The 21,423-nt window shown below is 39.9% G+C and overlaps 2 protein-coding genes across 4 annotated transcripts in view; both read left to right on the forward strand.

Annotated features, from left to right (window-relative positions):
- The window catches only part of SEC24B (SEC24 homolog B, COPII coat complex component), a 50,284-nt gene extending 42,481 nt beyond the window's left edge, over positions 1–7,803 (forward strand). For all 3 annotated transcript variants that reach the window (XM_017805901.1, XM_017805902.1, XM_017805903.1), the window contains one exon: positions 164–7,803. In XM_017805901.1, coding sequence (XP_017661390.1) covers positions 164–278 — 115 coding nt within the window. In that variant the 3' untranslated portion in view covers positions 279–7,803. The remainder of the gene's footprint in view (positions 1–163) is intronic.
- Positions 7,804–13,297: 5,494 nt separating this feature from the next.
- Positions 13,298–21,423, forward strand: part of MCUB (mitochondrial calcium uniporter dominant negative beta subunit) — a 48,778-nt gene continuing 40,652 nt past the window's right edge. The window contains exon 1 of the mRNA XM_017805758.1: positions 13,298–13,411. Coding sequence (XP_017661247.1) covers positions 13,325–13,411 — 87 coding nt within the window. The 5' untranslated portion in view covers positions 13,298–13,324. The remainder of the gene's footprint in view (positions 13,412–21,423) is intronic.

Consider the following 21,423-nt stretch of genomic DNA (forward strand, 5'->3'; position numbering starts at 1 on the left):
TTTCCTAGACTTTAGATTATTTTCAGTTTTGGTATCTTTGGACTGAATGTAGATTCCAAAGGACAGTAAGAAATTTTTTAGACCTTAGGCCTCTGTTTGAATTTTGCAGTGGATTTTTTGCTCAATGTTTGATTTTGCTCAATACCTTCCTCTCTTCTTTCAGAGATGAGAACCCTGCCAAAACAGATTTTTTTCAGCATTTAATTGAGGATCGGACAGAAGCAGCTTTCTCATATTATGAGTTCTTACTTAATATTCAACAGCAGGTTTGTAAGTGATCAAGGAATAAATAGAAGAAAAATTCTGACTTCAGACAGAAGCATGGGCTGAGAGAAGCATATGGGAAGTTACAGAAGTGGATGCTTGTTCTTCACAATATACAGTGACAGCACTGTTTTGGAAGCTTTACAGCTAAAGAAGTATACATTTCCAAAAGAATTTTGCAGATTTACTTCAGTCTCAAAGTGCTAGGAGTGATGAAGCTGTTTCACTAGTAAACTTTAAAATTGGTTTGTACACGTATCCAGTTGTGCAGCGGTATGGTGCTCTGTTTATTGCAAGCTGGTGAATTTATGTAGCTATGTGGGATGATATTTCTTAACAAAATGTACAATTAGGTAAAGCCTTTTTTCTTACATTTATTATAGTAGCCCTTCCAGATCCAAATCCTTAACAGAGATGTCAAAGGGCAGTGATGTATGTTGGTTGTTTATATGAATTTCTTTTTAAGAGGAATGATTCATATTTACTAAAGACTTCAGCAAATTCCCTGTGAAAGTTGTAGAGTTTCAGTAAAGTAAATCAATTGTAGAAATAAAATATATAATGTACATAAGTATTACATTTGTAAAGAAAATGTAAAAAATGTAACTAAAAAAAAGACTTAGCTCAGTGTGCAGAATTGTTGAGTGCTCGATGATGATGAGTTGTTTTGTCCCAGGCTAGGCAATGAAGTTGACTAATAAAAACATGCTAAAAAATGTATCAATGTAGAAGGAATACAGCTGCTTCTTCTGTTAATTTTAGGTGAATTTATTTATGATTGGCTTACTAATTAACAATATTTTGCTTTATCATGTGGTTTTATATTTATGTAAGTATAACCATTTTGCAACTAAACTCTTACCGAAATGAATATTGAAGAGAACATGTTTACCACTTTATTTCACAGATCTGTGGAAGGGAGGAGAAAACACTGCATAATCTGAAATGAGCTTTTAATACAAAATTCCTAAACCCCTTCTTATGTATTATCCTCAAGAAGGCATATCTATTAACTTTGTTTTATGTTCTGTAACTACTGTAGTCTTGGTCGAGGTTTCTGTAAACTTGTGTTGTCTGCCCTTTAGAGTAAGTGTGGGTAATCACTCACACTTGTTGGTTTGAATTCTACTGTGATCTAAAGAAAAAGAAGAGGTGATGTAAAAATTAATTACCTTACATCAGTGAAAGTAAAGGCTTTAAAATGACAAAATTCAAAATGTAATCACACTTGCGTATTTCAGAAACCTTGTTCTTGCTAATGTTTTGGTAACTCAACGGTTTGGGCTTTTTGATAGATTTATGTCAGATTTTTTAATTTGATTGTTGAGATGGTTTTGTTAGGTTGTTTGTTTTTTTTTTTTAGAGACACATTAGAATTAATGCATAAAGCACAATCACTCATACTTAGTATTCTGAACTTATCTGTTTGTTTTAATGAAATGTGACTACAATTAAATAATTAAGTACGAAAAAAGTAAATTATGATTAGTATGATTACATTTTAATTTAATGTAGCCTCGAAGATGCTAACGTATTTTAAGTGCTATAGCCCCTGAATCAAATAGTCAAGGAGAAAATGTACTAGCTATGGTTTGCAAATGCTTTAAAAGCTACAATAATTAAATTCCGCAAGTAGTGTTATTCTGCATGTTAGCACAAACTCATTGTTTGGAGAAGATACCTTATAAGTTATATTTGTGTGCTGTCCTTTACTACATGTGTTTAAGTTACCCAAAGATTACAAAAGAGAAACTTTCCATTTAGTAGATCAATATTGTGTAATAAATGTCTGCGGCAATGCTGAATGTTGTCCCTAAATGAGACCTCTAGGATCTCAGTGCTTGTTTGTAGATTAATTTGCATTGGGTGAAAGCTGAAGCGTGGGGCACCTTAAAAATCATTTATATTTGCAAAGACAAGAAGGACATGTTACAGTTTAAATGCTCCATGATAGATGCTTCTGATTTGTGAGTTTGGTATTGATATCTGGGAACACCGTATGCCATGATTAATTGCAACATATTCTGTAAAATCATTTCTTAAAGCTTTATTCTTCTATGGGGTTTTGTATATAAAAATTATGAAAAGTACATCTTGAGAGCTATTTGTTCAGTAAAATTATTACACAGCACAGAGAATATAGTTTTTTTATTATTAATTTTAGAGCATACCTCCATTGTGACTGATGTGTGGTTTAAATTTTAAAAAGACAGTCTCATGGAAATATCTTGATTTTGAAACATCTCAGGATTCAGGATACTGATTTTAGTGGTTTGATCAATAGAATATCTGTAGGCATGGCAAGAGTACCTCTCTGAGGAGGGCCTGGCGGTCGTGGTGGACAACAAGCTGTCCACAGTCCAGTGTGCCCTTGTGGCCAAGAAGGCCAATGGTATCCTGGGGTGTATTAGGAAAAGCACTGCCAGCAGGAAATGGGAAGTGATTCTGCCACTCTACTCAGCCCTACTGAGGCTGCATCTGCAGTGCTGTGTCCAGTTCTGGGCTCCTCGGTAAAAGAGAGACATGGAGGTCCTGGAGTGGGCCTGGTGGAGAGATACAAAGATGATGAAGGGACTGGAGCATCTCTTATAACAAAAGACTGAGGGAGCTGGGCCTGTTCAGCCTCGAGAAGAGATGACTGAGAGGGGACTGTGTCAATGTCTATAGGTATCTGAAGGGAGAGCGTCAGGAGGATGGAGCCAGGCTCTTCTCGGTAGTGCCAAGCAATAGGACAAGAGGCAATGGGCAAAAACTGAATAGTTCCACCTGAATAGGAGGAGGAACTTCTTTACCATGGGGGTGAGCACGCACTGGAACAAATTGGCCAAAGAGGTTGTGGAGTCTTCCTCACTGGAGATACCCAAGAACCATCTGGATGCAATCCTGTGCAATGTGTTCTAGGATGACCCTGCTTGAGCAGGGAGGTTGGACCACATGAGCCCACCATTTGGTCCCTCCCAACCCTCAGTACTTTGTGATCTAAAAGACAGTTTTTCTTACAATGACTTGGATCACAAGATATACATCAAAAGACTAATTCCTACCAAGGGATGTACTGTGAAGCTCAATAAGCTTATTGCCTACTGAGTAAGGTTTTGGAGAAGAGATAAGAGGTATGCTTTCATATCTGCTTAAATAAAGTGCTGAACTGTCCAAGGTAGCTCTCCAGCCGTTTTAGGGATTGAACTTTTCCCAAAACGCCTTCTACACCGCAAATATAAATCATGCCTATTTGCCAGGGAAGATGTCCCCCAGCCCCAGCTAAGTCAGTCTTTGGGTGATCAGTTCAAATTCTCAGTATTTTAAATATTGACACTAGGTGTCCCTTTTCATGTCTTAGTTCTAAAAGCAACATCTTGTACCTCTTTTAAGTAGTATGGAAGTTCCTGTGGGAGAAATTAAGCTCTTACAATGGTAGGACACATAATGCAGCCTCCAAGAAGAGTTATTGATCTTGATTCTTTATTTTGTTCTTAAGCTTATTAGAAATAAACCCATTTATTAATCTTGCTTAACCTGACAAAGGAGAAAAGATGACCAGGTGCAGGTAATTTTGTTTGGCTTTGGTTTTCTGTACTTTTTGTCATGTACTGAAAAGATGGTTTTGTCAAAGATCACTTGTTAGTAATACTGAGAGTCAAGAGCCTTTCAGTAATTTTAAATGTGGAGTCATGTTTTTTTAGGCCAAGTAGATCTTAAGAATTTGATGCTAAAGTTACAAGGTATGGGACACAAATGGGTTAATGAGAAAATAATTGCAACCTCAGTCAGTGATTTCTGTAGTTAGAAGTATTAGCTTATGTATAAAAGTCTGGAAAGATCTCATTTTGATTTCAGTTTTAGAGTATATTTTCTCCCTGTGCTGTATTCTGATAGTGGGCAGGATATAACCCTTAAAATACCATTTTCAGTGATGGGGAGTGTGGAGGTATGAGGCTGAAAATGCCAATGAATGTGTCAGTTACTGTATAAAATTACTTGAGTGACTTCTTGCTTAAAAGCAGTTATTTGGATTTCAATGCATGTTAAATCTTTTATATGAAATTTTCTGGTAATTTGTTCTGAAAAATGGTGGAGGGATGTTTACATACACCATTGCTTCTCAAATTTTCATAATTAGAATCAGAAATATTTCTGAGTTTTAGCATACCAGGATTTTTGGTACAGTTGTGTTGGGAATTTTAACAGGGGAATGGAGAGACTGTAGTAATGTTTATTTCTTTACCTGTCAGCCTCTAGAATTAAAAAAAAGAAAACCATTTCTAGAAGTCTAGCATGTCTTTACTTAAACTGATGTTATGTAATATTCAAATGTAGGAATCTGGAAAAGTATGCTTACAACTATTGCAATGAACTGAGATTGAAGTCTCTCTATAGAATATTTTGGTTTTCCTCACAAGCTACTGATGATGCCTTTTCATGAAAAATCCAAAGGCATTCTACTTACTTGAGTGTAGCAAGAGAATTCTCACATGATTAGTGTTGTGTAAAAGATTATCACAAGAGCAATGAAAATTCAAATAACTACAAAATAGATCTTTCTTCAGTTTATGCCTCAATCATGAATTCTTACTGTTTTCCACTTGCAGGGCCTTTGTGTTTTCCTTTACAATTTTGATAACTAGAAAAAAATTAAATACTTCACAGAATTTCTTCTTATTTTCCTTTGAGGGTCCTTAGCAAAACTGATGGAGCTGCCTAATTAGGAGTATCAGTCATGCACAAGATTTTAGCAGGTGCACACTACAAAAGATAAATAGAGGAGATGGCAGAACTCCTGGAAACATTTCACGACCTGTTTAAAAAAAAGCAATTTTGAAAAGGAGAATGAGTTTTAATCCTTTTTCTTGCACTTGTTCATGTTTATGATTATCTGGTTTATATTTTCTTAAAGCTACTTGCAAGGGTTTTATTTGATTTTTCAGATGTTAAGAGGAGCCTATCCTAGAGGCATCAGCAAATACGGATCTCCAGTTACACCCTTAATCATGTTACCATTCAGAGAAGAGTGGGAATTTTACACAGGTCAGGAGTGTTGGAAGGAAGTACTGTTAGGCTAGCAATTAGTATAATGCTATTTTTCTTGTGTTTATCAATGTGAGTAGAAAGCCTCTGCTTGCAAGACACTGAGCCTTTGTGGGATTCTTGAGTGAAGTGATTATTGGCATAAGAATCCTCAAGCATGAGAAAGAGTTGGTGATAATTAACCATCTTGGTAATCTGTTAGCCATAGGAAATACTATTCTTATATTATTTGAAAATATGTTTAAAAATAATAAAATGTTTTAATGTTAGAAAATCATTTGGGGAGGGAAAGTAACATTTAGGAAAATACTTTTTATTGTTAACAACTTCTGTAGATATGATGCTTTCAAATATTTCTGCAGGCTGTAAATTTCAGCTTTTATGAATATAAAATGTTACTAAAAGTTATCTGATCACCTAATGCAGAAGCAAAGAAAAAAAGTAAAATATGTAGCAGTCATCCATAGCTAAGGAATTCTTTCTGCTCTTCTCTTTCTTTTTAGCAGCTGAATACAATGCCTTCGTTATCTGAAATAAAGCTTAGGAGAAGCCAGGACTAAAAGTAAAAGTAGAATCAGTGGTATACGTGCTGGATGTCTTCATCCAGCTTGCTGAGCATGTGCAGAGCTTCAGAAAGATTGGTGTTTTGACTGTCTATCAAGTTTAGCAATTTCTTGCAATATGGCTGTATTTCTAAGTGCCTTATATGTTTATTTAAAATAAAAAGCCATCTGAGTTTCCAAGCTTCCCCTTTTCCCTCATCGAAGCTAGTATTTCTAATTACCAAAACTATTTACATTAAGGAATAATTTATTCTTGGAGAGCGAGCGTGAAATCTTTCAGCCTTCTAAATGCATTTTGAAATTTTTAAGTTCCTGGAAAAAGATTGGAAACTGCCTCTGCAGCCATGACTCCAGCATCTCTAGCAGTGCACATGGATTGGTTCTGCAGGAGGAACGCAGCCGTTGAGGAAAGCAGCGCACAAGGGCTCTGTCAGCTGCTCCATCACCATCATACCACAGCTGGATCATCGAGCAGAGTTGCCCATTCACCTTCTCTGACATCCTGTCTCCTTTAAGAGTAACCGGTATCCGATGGTCAGGGTGAAACTTGAGAAAGCCCTAGTGTGTAAGCTGCCCTATCCCAAGTCACGTCTCTACCGTATGTATTTAGAGATCACCTTGGTATGTAAAACCCTGTCAGCATTTTTGTTAATTGGAATAAGTGAGTATTGTTGACCATATATTGAATAATTTCTTCTAATGAAAGGTTTTGCAATCTAACTACGCAATCTGTGGAGAAAAATTTTTTTTCTTCTTTCTGAGAGATGCTGAGTGCTCTGTAGCTTCTTGAGGTGGAGAGAACAGGAGGTAGTAAACTGCTCTATACCCTTCTTTCTTCAGTACACTGTTATGTTCTCTCCTTAATTTACTTTCTAAGGCTTTTCTAAGTTTCTCTGTGTGTTTAAATTTCTGATGGTGTTCATCTGTTCTTCCCATACCACTTGATAAGACTATACTTGAGATAAGGTGCATAGTACTATGCAAGGTATCACAAACGGTATTGCATGAACTGATTTACGTAAAGGTAAATCACCAATCTTTTCCCTTTTCTACTCTTTTTCATCCTAACTTCTTGTTACCACAAACTTTGTTAACCAGTAATATCTGGGTCTTTAAATAAGTGTGTATGTGTTTGTGTTATGGCTTCCTAAAGAAGTTTAAAAAACCCAAAACAAACCAGAAACCTGTGAACTGTTGGCCCTCCTCAGTGGCAGTTTCCTAAATTCAGCGGAATTTTTCAGCTCCTTACTTCAAAGTTTAGCACTTGCCTTAAAAAGACAACTGGAAGTAACCAAAATCACATAGAAACTATGCATGTTGTGGAAAAGGTCTAGGCAAGACTGCATGACTTCCTGAAGCAAGAGTTAGGACTTCTAGGAATGTCCTTCTGCTTTAACTTGTGAATTTTATGTGACTCAAATGTAAAATGACTTAGAAACAAGCCTTTTCTCCAATACATTGCTATGGTCCTGGCAGTTTTTCTTCCTTAGCCTAAAACAATAACAGGGCAGACAACATGATATCACCTCAAAGGAAAGGAGGACTATTATTCATCCGAAGAATATTACCACAAAACCCTTGCACAAACATACTCTGTAAAACAGGCAGATGGAGTACAATGTTCTGGGGAGGGATGAGGGTTGGAGTGGATGCTCAGATCCCTGAATATCTATATAAAACAGGATGTCAGAATTTTTAGAATGAATATGGTTGTGACTCATATTGTTTGTGCTCAGCTCTAGTGGTCATTTGCAATGTGTAATGTAAAATGACTTAAACTAAGAAAAAGAACTTGTGTATCAAGATGTGCATGACTTTCTGTAGTGTGGTGAATGTTTATGCTTGTTCTAGGAGTCATTTGTTAGTGTTATTTGCAGGTTTTGAACTGTATTTATTTCAGTTCCCCTCTTTCACTTTGATTGGACTCTTCTGATTACACTTCTTGATTATACTCTTCTGTGTATTTGAGTGAAGTGTGTCAAACTGTGCATAGCTATTACTAACTCTCAGATACTAGCACTGAGTTCTTAGGCAGAGGTTTCACTGAGGTGCTGTCACCAGAAGGATTGTGCTGTGTTCTGAACAGTTATTGCTTCCTATCCAACAACGCTGACATTCAATTTGCATGTGCTCATATTTTAAGCCATCAGTCATGCAGAGGTGTAGTATAGGTCATTAAGGCTTCCTGAGTGAGGAAAGCCACTTTCTAAGCTTTCTTTTTAATACTGCAGGTGCCAAGCTGAAGGTTTGAGCTCAGTCTCTGACAGACTGATACAAAAGGGAAAAGAGCCTGAAAATGGCTGAAGCTCTGTCCGGCTGGTGTATCAAGGGAAGAGGGAACAGCTGAACTTTTACATCGTGCTGCTGCTCTCTGATGACAGATTGCCCTGCCTTGAGCAGGAGCTGGGCCTGGAATGACTCCAGAATTGAAACTCTAAACGGGGAGCTCTCCACCCATATCTTTCTGTTATGTTGGTTGTGTATTTCACTGGAGCTGTGGCTCCAGTGGCAGGTTAGGCTGATTTCCCTGCTTAGTGGTGCCCAAAGGGGAAGTTTCACCTTGTCCCCCTACTCTCCCACCACCTCCATTTTGTCAGCAGCAACAGTTCGTGCCACTGCTTGTCCTGAGACACAGGTATTCACAACTGGACAACCAAATAAACTCAGCAAATTTCAAAGTATGGCTGTGGCATTCACATCTCCCTGTACAAACCATGCCTATTGTTTCAGCTGCCTGCAACGTTGTGAGTGCCCAGCACCTTGAGGGATGGGGAATATAAACTTCATTTTATCCGCCAGAAAAGATGTTAGTGATAGAGACCTAGAAACTAGCAGGACTCTGCTCTTTGGGACCCTGAGGTTGTAAGGACGACTCTTCACTGAAAAGCTACATTGGTTTTTGTACCTGCTGCACAAAGGCCTAGTGGGCTGCTAAAGTTGTATTGGGAATACTTAATATTAATTAGCATACACAAACAGTAGTCTTTGCCACTGATGCTATTCTAAGTGAATTCCTAGTGAGTTGGCCTGTTGCCAACCTGAGGTCTATTTCCATGTCAAGCCGCAGCCTTTCCCTTTTAGGCCTGTTCTTTCTTCATCTGAACCTTTGGGGGAGGTGGGCTTTGAACTATATTCTATGTATTGATTTCCTGCCCAATGCAAGCCATGTTTGTGTGTGCAATCCTAGCCTGAATAATAGCTTACTGCTTAGCTGTGATTTTTTGAGGCTTTTGTGCCTATCAAGAAACAAGTGATCCTCTGTGTCATGCCTGTATTGTTTCTAAATGTGATAATTATTTATTGTAAGGATTTATGCATAAAAGAGATATTTACAAGCCAGAGGAAGCATATAAGAAAGTATAAGCAAATTTTAAGAGACACAGTAAAAAGACTCGGAAGAGGGAGGAAAAAATGTTGACCATGAATCCCTTTAATCACGACTCAGGCTTCTGCTCTACTGACTAAATACTCGAGTACAATTTAGACAGATTGGCAACTCTGTAATAAGAGTGTAATTTATGATCCTCTGCCTGGCACTAGCACTAAGCACTTCTCATTCCTTGAGTAAGAATTTATCTCTGTAACTGGAATCCAGGTATTTCTGTATAGGGTGTCATGCCTTCCAGCAATTTATCTAGAAAATCTTATGGGCATGATCCCCTGCTCTATGAAAAATACAGAGCTTTTGTTTGTGTTCTGTGTGAGTTGGTGATAGGTCTCATTTCACTCTTTCTTTACTAGAGAAGGAGGATTACTATGCTAGTACTGGCAGAGCTAATATTTTGCAATGATCTCTTCTATACTTTGAAGAGAGATTTTTTTTCCCTCTGTGCACGGGGAGGGAACATAGTTTTTCCTGGTGAAAAAGTTTGTCTTTAAATTAAGTGGCACAGTGTTGATACCATGTCCAAGAGGAGCAAAAAAACTTTATGAAAACACAGAAGTTTGGGTTTCATTCTTGTGTCTTTGGGGAAAATTCAGGCTGTTTACTAATGACTTGTAAAGGCAATTCCTCAAGCAAGGCTTGAGATCTTAGCTCATGTTTGCTGCTGAAGGGGAGAGATTTTGCAGCAGCTTTTCATCACCAGATGCAAGATAAATCTTTCAGCATAGACATAGTTTTGAAAAGATGTATCAAATAATTTTATTTCATTCCATTTTCTATTTTGAACTGTGGTATGCAAGAGTTAAAAAACCTTTAGCTATTGGTTTTCAAGTAAGATGCATTAAAAAATTTTGTTCCAGGAGTATGCTGGAAGTAGTAGTAGGAAATCCTGGTCACTGAAGGAGGACTGCCTTAGAGGGAGAACTTCAAAATATCTGCTGTAGATTTGGTATTACTGGGGAACTTTTAAGTTTTGTCATCAAAATTTGTCTGCTCTCTCTCCCTTACCCTCCAGCTCTGGAAAGGTACCTGTGAACAAAGAAGGAAACATTAAAAGTACTGTAATGGAGGAAACAACTCAGAGGATGAGGAAAAGGGCTCTGGCTTCCCTGTAATCACATCTGAAGTTACCTTTAAGCATACTTTTTTCCTTTAGTGGTGAGAACATCATCCTACAATTGGGGTCCTGATTAAGTGTTATCGGACTCCTATAGCTGGCTAATGAAGATGATTACCCTGAAATTATACTGTGTGCCTTTCCTTTCTGAACATATTTGAAATATAATGCATGGCAGTCGTATTCCTCCCTGTGGTGAGGGTAGAGATCTCTGCTCTTGCATTTGTGTGCTTCTGACAATCCAGTTGATGAGGCACGCCTGGAGTTAGGGTGCTCTTCTAGAGCTTGATATCTGGCCCTGGGAAAATGTTTTCAATTCAGAAGATTATCCATGTCCTTTTCTCCTATGTTAGAGTTTATTTTGGGTTTGGTGTTTTTTTTTTTTTTACCTTGACAAAGACTTGATATGAATGCCCTGAGACTTATGAGACAGACCCTTTGCCCCTTGGAAGCATTGTGACAGAGTCCCTCTTATCCCCCCTTAGTTTCATGCTTCCCTAGAACTTCATCTGGTTTTATTTTAGTAAACAGTTTTCTCTTTAGAAAATTCCCCTTAGAATATGAACTGAAACATAAGTCTCAAGTCTGTAATAATCTGCTTGTTTCCCTAGTCATTTTCTTGCTGGAACTGAGGCCAGTCATGTATGCATGATAGGAAGAGAACCCCGATGCTGTGCATGCATAAATCACTTCCCTTGAAGTGCTAGTTCCTATTGACAGAGCACATAGATACCAGAAGGGAAGAGATTAATTTGCATTTCATAGAACAAGAAAACTAAATCAAAGATAGTTTCAAGTTAATATAATCTGTTACCAACTACACTGTAAACATGGCAGCGAAATGGGGGGAACAACAGGCAAAAATTGGGAACTAGCAAGTCATCCTAAAAGCTGTCCCCCTTGAATGCTTTGTAAGTCCAGACCCTGTTTTAGTGGTTGCACTCAAGAAACTTTGCCTTTCGCTCCTTTTTATAGCTGTTTTAATGGTATCTGTGACCATAGTGATGTTTCACAGTATTTTTTTTATGTTTACTGTGTTCAGTGGTTATGAGCAGATAAATAAAATTAGTTTTATGTAGAAATTTTTTGTCAATGTTATTATATAATGTTAATTTAGATGTAAACTGTGTTATAGATACATTTTGAGGTATAATTTGAAAAACCCACTAAATTACAGTGAACAGTGAGTACTTACAGTGGAAACTGTAGGACACAAAACATGTTGCTTATACAAGAAAGCAGGAGTTGCTTCATGAGATTATTGTACAGGTGTGAAAGTAAATTGTAGGACAGGTTTTTCAAAGTGTCAAAGTCATCTTTTTAAACTTGGCAGTGACTAACGTTCTCTTGGCATGAGAATGTTAGTAAAATGTTCTCTAGTTTCTCCTGCCTTTAGATAAAAATGTGAGTTGTGATTCCCAGTCCCTGCCGAAGCTAACAGCTGCAAGTTGCTGTGAGCATCAGTGCTTCTTTGCTCCTTATCAGCCTTTTAAAACAAAGTAAAAAAAATAAATGTAGCATTGAGCAATGACCAAAACTAAGCGATCTGGTTTTTTAGTACTGATGCTGAGTTTTCATCCCCAAAGAAAATAATTTTGATAAAGCCATCACTATGTGGTAGAAGTATTAGGAAAAAAAAAGAAAAGAAAAAGCCTATTGCCATGACCTAGTTACCTCTGCTCAATAAAACCATAAATATTATATCTTGAATTAATATATTTAACTATTTAATCCTTATTTCACCTTTGGCAACTTTGTGGATCTTAATATAATTTACATAGTAAGGTACCTAGGTTGAGAAATTAACACTTACTTTTGCTAAAGAAAAATTGCTCCAATAAAATTTGGGTAAATAATTATGGTAAATGTTAATTGTGACTAGCACAAGTTGTTGTCTTTGGGAATCACTGCCTGTTAACACTGCAGCTGCTCTTCCTCTGCTGTTTCCTGGGATCACATTCACTTTAAGAGATCACAGTGACCCTAAAATGTGAATGAATGTCTGTGTGATCTTAGCTGCCTAAGGTTTCCCTCCCAGAGCTCAGGAGATGGACAGAAATGGGGTCATATTTAGTCCCCCGGAGCCATCAAGCGTGCAATCAGATGTGGATATTTTTTCCCGTGATAGTGGCACGCTTTCAGATCTGCAACAGCCCATTCGCTAAGATCCTTTTGTCATCATCAGGTAAAGATGTTTTGTTTCGTGCAGCATTGCTCTGGAGGAACATCATAAAAGGCAGAGGAAACGGAGGAATGCACCACTTCCCTCTATGTTTCCCTGATCTGCTGCCATGGGGCTGATGCACTTCCGTGGTACTGAACGTGAAAACCTGTGTTTGTGGGCATGTGGATGATATCAAACAGGTGAGCTCGAACGAACGACTGAATAGGAAAGGGTTAAGCCTTGCTAATTGTTTTACTGCTGTAAACAAAACTCTCATGTAAAATAGCGAACTCCGAGCGTCTTTTGTGTTTTGCTGTTCATTTTTGTGGCACCGGAATGGGTTCATTTCACCGAAACCTAGGAGTAGCGATAGTCGTGTTCTTGGAAAAAAAAGGCAATAACTCAGCAACAGAAAAGCCAGGGGTTCTGGTAGGACAGACATTTATGGGTATTTTAATCTCATTTACAGGAAGAGGGGGGACCGGCACCTGTAGCCGAAAGGCGGTGGGTTGGGCCCGGCGGGGCCGCCTCCTCGCCCACCGCGATAACAGTGGCAGCCGCGGGCCGCTGCTGCCCGGGACCGCCCCGTCCGGCCCGGCCCCTCCGCGGTCGGGGCGGGAAGGAGCAGAGGAAAGGCGCACAAGCCGCCTTGGCCGCTGGGGTAGACGCCCTGCGCTCCGGCTCGCCCACGCCCGGCGAGGAGCGGGCGCCGCCCGCCCCGAGGCTGAGCCGCTGCGGAGCGCGCCCGCGGGCGGCCCGCTCCCGGCCGGAGGAGGAGAAGGAGAAGGAGGAGGAGGTGTAGGACCATGCTGGCGGGGCTGGGGCGGGCGGTGCGGAGCAAGTGGCTGCTCCCGGTGCCGCTGGGCAGGCGAACTGGCCGCTCGGCGCCTCAGGTAAGACGGGGTGCAGGGAGCGGGCGGCGGGCGATGTTCCCCGCGGGACAGCGGCGGGAAGAGGCGGAACTGCCCCTCGTGCCTGCTGGCCCCTCGCCCGCCTTCCCCCCGGGAAGAGGGACAAAACTTGGGGGGAGTGTCAGCCCTGCGGGGCTGGGGCCGGAGAGGCTCCGCCGCGGGGCCGTCCCGCCGCTGCCTCGCTCCCCGGGGCGGCGGTGACTCGGGAGGCGGGAGGAGCCGCAGCGCCGGCCGGGCGGGGGGCCCCTGCCCCGGGCTGGTTGGAGAGCAGTGGGTGACTCACAGGCTGCTGCTGTAAACAGCGGGAAATAAAACGGGAGCGCCAAAAAAAAGTTTTCCTTGCGGGCTGTCGTGGTGCTGCCGTGTACGCTGGAGTCCACCTGCCTCTGAGCTTCTCGTGGCTTTAGGAAGTCCCAGAGGTCCTGTGAATAGGAAGCAGGAAGACACAATGACTTTAAAGATCTGCTGGCATCTAGAACGGTGCGGTGTTAATAGTCCTGAAAGACTGCCTAGCGGGAGAGGAGGCAGTTTAATCGTTCATTATTGTTTTTACTGATGGAGATGCTAGGAAACATTTCTGTGATGAGACACAACAAAACCCTGTCCCTGTGTCTGCCGCCCACCCATAGCAAGGAAGTGGCCTGAGTGTGGGGTGACATCCACACAAGGAAGCCCAGGGCGCTCTGGGGCATGTTACTGAGCAGCTTCCACAGCCTGTGTCTCGACACCTGCGGTGGCGGGTGGAGTTGAGGAGTTGCGCAAAATGAACTATCTACTTTTTCCTAATATTTTTTTCTCAAACTATTAAAAACCCCTTTTACTAAATTCCCTTGCACTAATTTGCCTTTCTTCTGTTAATGCCAATAGCCCTTCTTTGCTTTGTCATGCGTGTATATGAGGACATTTAAGAAGGGAATTTAAGATAAATATTGATTTAGCCTCCTTGATCTTCTAAGGTTCTAACACGGCGTGCTAAAAACATCTTGCAGCTCACAGAGCATTTACACTCTTATTCAGCGCACACTGACATTACCTATTCAGTTTGTCGCCTCTGACTTCTCCAGGGTACTGCTTTGCAGACAAGCTTCGTGCTTTTCTAAGGCTCTAAAATGAGACTGAAAGCTGATAAAGCTTCAAGAAGAGACACCAAAAATGAGAGGAGGAGGAGGAAAAGCTCTTGCTTTGGCAGTGCTGTCATTATAGGAAAGAGCAGAAAAATGATCGTCTCTGTTACTTCGTGGGATGGAACACGATAGTGATGTGACTTGGGAATTAAATTCTTGTACCAAATAGATGAAGCAGAGAGATGTTGTAAAGCTGAGGAAAAATCTAATTGGGAAAAGTGTTTAATACAAGATTTGGTTTATTTCTTAATAAATTTTTGGAATAAATTAATATACACTTCTTTTTATAGATGCAGTTGATAGACCCAGTTTTCCTACACAGTTGCTAGCATGATAGTTAATGAAGCATGTTTACTGATTTCCCCTTTACTCTTTTCAGGCAGTTAAAATATTTGTTCTCGTAAACTTTAAATGAATGACCTGTAGATGTAATTTCAAGCTAGTAAAATTTAAAAAAAAGTCCCAATTGTTATTGCAGTTATTTAGGTCTTTATATTTTGATGTGATGCAGAACATCAGATTGCATGCATCTCATCCAGTGGAAGCACTGTTGTGATCGTTTCATTTTTTTACACCATTGCTGTTCAGTGTTGCTATCTCTGCTGTTTGCCACTGCTATTTGGTTAAACAAATATTTTGCTTCTAGCTCGGGAAGGAAAGGTTGGAGTGCTTGTGCGGGACTGAGGAAAGCAAGGCTTGGTCACTTGTTGCCTTAGTGTTTGGTGTGGTCTGGAGCCATCATGGGCTGCACTCTTCAGCTTGTTTCATGCTGTATTCCGTAATGGGAATCAGTCTGCCCGTGTGCATTTTGGGGCCTTGAGTGAAGGTTTCCATTTGTAAAGCTAGAGGTGGTACTTCAGTGGCTATGCAAGGTTACAGTACGGGTTCTTCGTGTACTTTGTCATCACATACTTTGAGATACTTAAGTATTGCTGTGTGGATGGGCAGGTGTGTAAGTACACAGGGTATTTGTGTGCTGTGTTTTTGACTAATAAATACAATGCTGTGGTGATAAACAAACCATTACTACTAATTTGCTGAAATTTTTTTTCTGTAAAAGCAAGGATTGCTGTCCTAAGGAGCTGTATCTTTATTGTTAGCGTCTCAGCTCCACTTTTAAACAAAATCTACAACTCCTCCTATGGCTGTGATTAAATGCTTTGCCTTTGGAGTGATGCTTATACAAATTCTTCTTTATTTTGTAAAATTGAGTTTTCTGTTATGTGGATCTTTTTGTATATAAAGTGTTTAGTGCTTAGACAGACTCTAGTTGCCTGGGATGTCCTGGGCTTGCTGCTTTGAAAAGAGTATGTTAGAAATCCGGACAGCAAGCTATATGCAAAAGAGAAAAGGTTTAGGCAGTTTTTCAAACTAAGTGAGGCATATTATGTTGTGTTCTTTGGACAGGCATTCTTGCTACACATAGCTTTGTTCCCAAAAGGGTGCAGTTCATTTTGCTGGAGTTGTAGATTTGTAATGCTGCAGTTATTTTGCATGTGATAAAACCTAAAGGTTGCCAGCTCTTTCGCTTCCTCTTCACTTGCACGTTTTAACTCCTTCAGCTCTTACTGAAAGAAATGCCCTGCTTGCACTGCTCTCTGTGAGAAAAATCTCCCTTCGCCATATCACAGTGGAGAATACATGTGTTAACACCAAATCAAAGCTTTTAATTGCTGGAATTTTGTTTTAATTCAGAAACCTTCTAAGCCAGGGACTGGATTTAATTTATTTTTTTTCAGATGGTTCTAGTTAGTTTTTCTGTAGTGCTGAATCCTGCTGATGTAAAATTGTGTTTCTTTTTACGGCCATTCATATGTGTGAGATTTTAAGTTTAGTCCATGGTACGGAGATCTCTGCCAGCATGCCCACATCGGTTGGGATGGGTGGCAGCCACGGAAAATGAAGTCTGGGCTACACGGTTTCTCTCAGCTTAAAACTAGGCTTCTTTGCAGTCACGTAGCCCTGTGTCTAGCTAAAACTGTATCTATCCTGTGTGAAGGTGCTGGAGTGGTGACATTTCCTCTGCAAAAGGCAGGGCTTGCTTTGAACAAGTAGTAATGATGGAAGTAAAACGGGAAAACTTTGTTTTCAAAATGTAAGTTTATTTAGCATCATTAATTCAGAATGCGTTCCATTTCCATGTGCAAAGTTCTCTTAAAACTGCGCCTCTAGGATACACTGTTAAGGGGAAAGATCATGTGTAAGCTGGCAGGATCAAATTGCAGAGGCTTCTGTGAAAAAATTACAGATTTCCCTTCTTCCCCACTTGGGATATCGCATATGCTTGTTGCTGAGGGGAATTTTTTTCCTAGTTGCAAATTGCAGCCAGTAGGAGACTCATTGAGTTTATCTGCAGAAAGCAGAGTAGAGGGGGTTTTATTTTTGGGCTTTTTTTGTCAGCTCCCAGTGTCATCCATATTTGTTGAAAATGTTTCTTTTAGTGCTTTCAGCTGATAAGTTTTTGACGTCCAGGTTTTTTCCTCAGACTGGCTTGAACTTTTTCCTGTCCTTCCTGTTAGTTTTTATGGTTATTCTTACTCCCAAAGTACCATAATTCTTCCAGCATCATACCTATCCAGTTTGTCCTTCAGTTTTATAGTCTTATAAGAATGATCTAAATGTGTCCTAATAGCCACAGGATGATTAGAAATGTGGTTTTTCATTTAGGTTTTTTATTTTGCCTCTTTCTCTCTTGCACGTAGTCTGCTGCCGCGATTTCTAAGATTCTCTGTCCAAGGAGCAATCCCAGGATATCCCAGGCAGCTGCACAGAAGCAGAGTGTCATTGAGTGTCTTATGCAGCTGAATATTTCACACAAATGTGGTTTAAGTCGCTGCTTTGTATTTTCAGCCTACATACGTCCTTTGGAAATCGATATCTAATTGGAGCCCAGAAAATTTGTGGCCGCTGGACATGTTTTTTCTTGTCTTCCCTTTGAAAGTCTTGCACAACAAAAGTTAGCTAGTTGATCCAGGTCTTGTTTTCTAAAAGAAACCTCCTGCTTATGCTGGCATGTGTCAACAAACTGCTAATCTGTTTGTTTGTGGAAGTACTGTTCACTCTTACAAAAACTAATTTATAAATGCTTTTAAAAAAACATTTAGAAGATCTCTGGCTCTTCTGCTGTAGGAAATGTGCCTGTCTCAGCAAGTTCCTTTTTTTGCTTTTGATACTGTGTCTGTGGCAGAATAGCAGGGTGGCATTGGGAATGGTCATTTGCTTTTGTCTCTTTTCCTCTGGCAGCTGGGAGCTGGCTACGTTTTGACTAATAAATACACTTTTGGAGAGAGACGTGATATAGCACAGAAGTTCATAATTTCTTTGTACTTCTACAGATAATCTCATGTACTGCTTTTCTGTGTCTTCTTTCTCTAGTACAGATGCTGTAGTTACTTAGTGGGCTGTGAAATACCCTTGTATGTGCATGTACAATTCTCTGCAAAACACTTATTTCCTTAGAGGTTTATGAAATTTCTAATAATCAGCCTCAGTGTTTGAAACTGGCATCAATGGCATGACTTCTCAAAATTGTCAGTGTTGTTTTCCAAGGGAGCAAGTGACAGAAAAGTAGCAAATTGAGATGTGTAGATCATATCAGCTGTCCTTGCATAGCATATTAGGATGCTCTTTGCCTACTCTGTCACCAGATGTGTGTCTTTTGTGGTTGTGTGAATATGGCAATTTCTAAGAAAAGGAAATGAAAACCTGCTCCTGCAAGAGTGTGGTCATACTCTTCAGAATCACAAGCTTAAAGAAGTTGGAGCTTTTGTGTGCTAAGTAGGGGCTGTGTGGTACTGCAGGAAATGCAAAGAAACCCTAAAACTGAAATGCTGGTCTAACGTTACTGTCTATAGCAGAATATGTATAATGTTTTAGCAAACTTCTTGAGGAGCTTTCTCATATGTGATATAGGAGTAACAGACTGTGCTTCCTAAAGGTTGGGAAGTACATTACTCCGGGTATATGCAACAGTCTTATAGTAAAGGAAAAAAAAATTATGTAATTTCCTGTTGGTAACCATAGTGACAGTATTTTTTTTTTTTAAATTTAGAATGGGAATTTAAATAGTGATACAATGAAGTGATAGCTGTATTGGGTGCTCTGTGGTTGAGAAGCAGATGGCAGAAAACAGTATTGTGATTTCATTTGTAGTGGATGCCATGGTCATTCAAACAGTGCTGTAAGTGTGAGTAGTTTTTTCGTTGCTCATGAGATGAAGAACATCTAAGTTTGGCTCTGTTCCTTCTAGCACTCTGAGCAAGGCTTTTGCTCACAGTCTTTATGTACCTGTAAAAAAACCCCGAAACTAAACCTCTAGAGGATGTCTGAGGAAATTGCTTTGCAAGTGTCTTAGATGCTCTGAAGATTTACCACAAATCACTGAAGTGCTGAGTACTTAATGCTGTTGAGAAACCTATAGTATCTTTTAAGAATATGAGTCTCCTCTGAATTTCTTTTTTCTTTTTACGTTTTTATGTTTTAAAGCTTATAAGGCAAAAATGTAGACCCTATTTTAGAGTTTAAAATATCATAATTTCTGAAGGGGTGGGAGAGGAGGGGAACGGAAAGAGAGATTTGGGGTTTTTTGGTTAGTTGGTTTTTGTTTTTTGTTTTCTTGTGGTGAGGGTTTCACCTTCTGAAGTACTTCTTACACAGTAAAGTTTTTGGCATCGGAGAGGAAGCAAACAGCACAGCTGTTCTCAACATCTAGTTAAAGAGTAAAATACTCATTTCCCACTTCCTCTTGAGGGGAAAGGAGCTGAAGGAAAACGAATGGAATATCTGGGTTTGAGTAAGGCTTGCTTTCTCTAGGGTCATCTTTACCCTGGTGAATTTCTCATTGGGTTACTCGTAGGTGGGGCAGTTCCTACATCCATATGAGAAAGCAGTAAGCTCTTCTGAGCCTAGAGATGTTTCATGGTCACTTCTCTGCCTTTTTATATTATGATGTTAATTAAGCGTCTCTTAAGGGCATGTAGCAGCAGCTCTTGCTGTGGGTTGGTTTTTCATCTCTTTTGCTCTTTTCCAGAAAGATGAAAGGGAGGGACAGGTTCTCTGTGTTGCTGCCTCATCCTCTGTCTTACTGTCAAGATATTGTGTAATAACCTGGTGATTAGGTTTGCATGGGGAATAGGTGGCCTTTCATGAGGTACCTTTTGCCACTCTTAAGACTGTTTACTGTGTCATTACTGTATCCCAGGCTAATATGAGGAGCCGACAAAAATTGAACTAAACTGTTTGTTCTGTGAACGTGCATAGGGAGGCCAGGAGGACGACAGTTTTCAGGCCCCTGCAAGTTACTTGTGACTTTTTCCATTCTCAGCTGACACATGAGTCCAGGATCATCTTGAAATACCTGCCATCCAATGCAGGTATTCATACATGCTGTCCCAAATACACTGTGTTTGCCAGGAAGACTGGTCTTTTAATTCCTGCAGTATGTGAAGAGTGGCTTGGTCTGTAACAGTACTGCTGTACACCCATTTGTGGCTGATACAGTGCTTGAGGAATCTGGTGTGATCATGGTGAGGATAGATTGCTTATGGGGACTGCTTGACTCCAAGTCCATGATCCCCAAGTGCTGGGAAAGTGCGGATCTATACTCTGAAGATCTGATCCATCACTGGTGAAATAAATCCCTCGTATTGGAATGGCTCTGTAGCACAGCAGCTGAAGAAGGGAACAGAAGTTAAAATGAACATTGATTGGCCACGTGCCTACTAAGGATGGTAGCTTTTGTAGTCCATAAACTAATTCTCCTTTGTTCAAGTGAGGCTGAGGGTAAGCAGGTGGCCCTGTCAGGTGTCAGCAGTTAGTGCATGCATAAACAAATAGCTTTGTGCTTGTGTGATGAGGACTGGCAAGCACAACCTCCCCCCTTACTGATAAGGAAACATTCAGGAGTCCCTCAAACTGAAATGGAAAAAAGATGTTTACTCTAAAAATGTGAAAATTGTACCTTTAAAAAAGTTGCATTTATCATCACAAGCACAGGCAGCACATCTTCAAAAGGACAGAAAAATGGAGTACATCATACACAGGCAAGATATAATCTACTTCTCTCTTCTACCTCATAAACAATTTTGAAGCAATTACTTTCACATTTACTGTCTGGTCATTTTAGATCAAAATTAGTTCAGTCTTCACATTCTAGTCAGATGGAGAGAAATAAATTATCTTCTTTTAAGAAATATTTTGTTTATCTGCAAAGTAAGCAGTGTTTCATCTTCCCAGCATTGTTACCTAAAACTGTAGTAAAGGCATCATGAAATTGATTTAGAGATCACAAAAGTATCTTTAAATGTCTTGTATGTTTGCCAGAGTAGTGGAAAAATTACATTGCTTTTCTTCCCGGCATATTGAACTCAATATATCATGAGGGTATGAGTTTGGCCGGAGTGCTGTGGTAAGGAGAAGATCACAGAATCACAAAATGGGTGAAGTTGGAAGGGTCATCTGGTCTAACCTCCCTGCCCAAGCAAGGTCATCCTAGAGCACATGGCAGAGGATTGCACTCAGATGGTTCTTGAATATCTCCAGTGAGGGAGACTCCACAACCTCTCTGGGCAACCTGTTCCAATCTTCCACTCCAAAATGAGTGTACGATGTAGTCACTGGTTATACTTGAAGAGTTTATGCCATACTGTTCACAGAACAATGTTCCTATGGTTTTGTTTGAGGTTTCTTTTTTCTAGGGCCTGACCTGACCTTCTCTGTACCTTCTCATGCAAACTATTCTTTATTTATATTCTGTACTTGCTTTTTGAACCATCCACTCTCTGTCTGTGACAGCAGATCTGTGAACATTGTGCTATCTGTGGAAGAAAGACTTCTTTTATAAAACACCTTTATGTGTTTGTTTGAAATAGA

The sequence above is a fragment of the Lepidothrix coronata genome, unplaced genomic scaffold, assembly GCF_001604755.1.
Source record: "Lepidothrix coronata isolate B3197 unplaced genomic scaffold, Lepidothrix_coronata-1.0 Scaffold13, whole genome shotgun sequence".
Taxonomy (NCBI): Eukaryota; Metazoa; Chordata; class Aves; order Passeriformes; family Pipridae; genus Lepidothrix; species Lepidothrix coronata.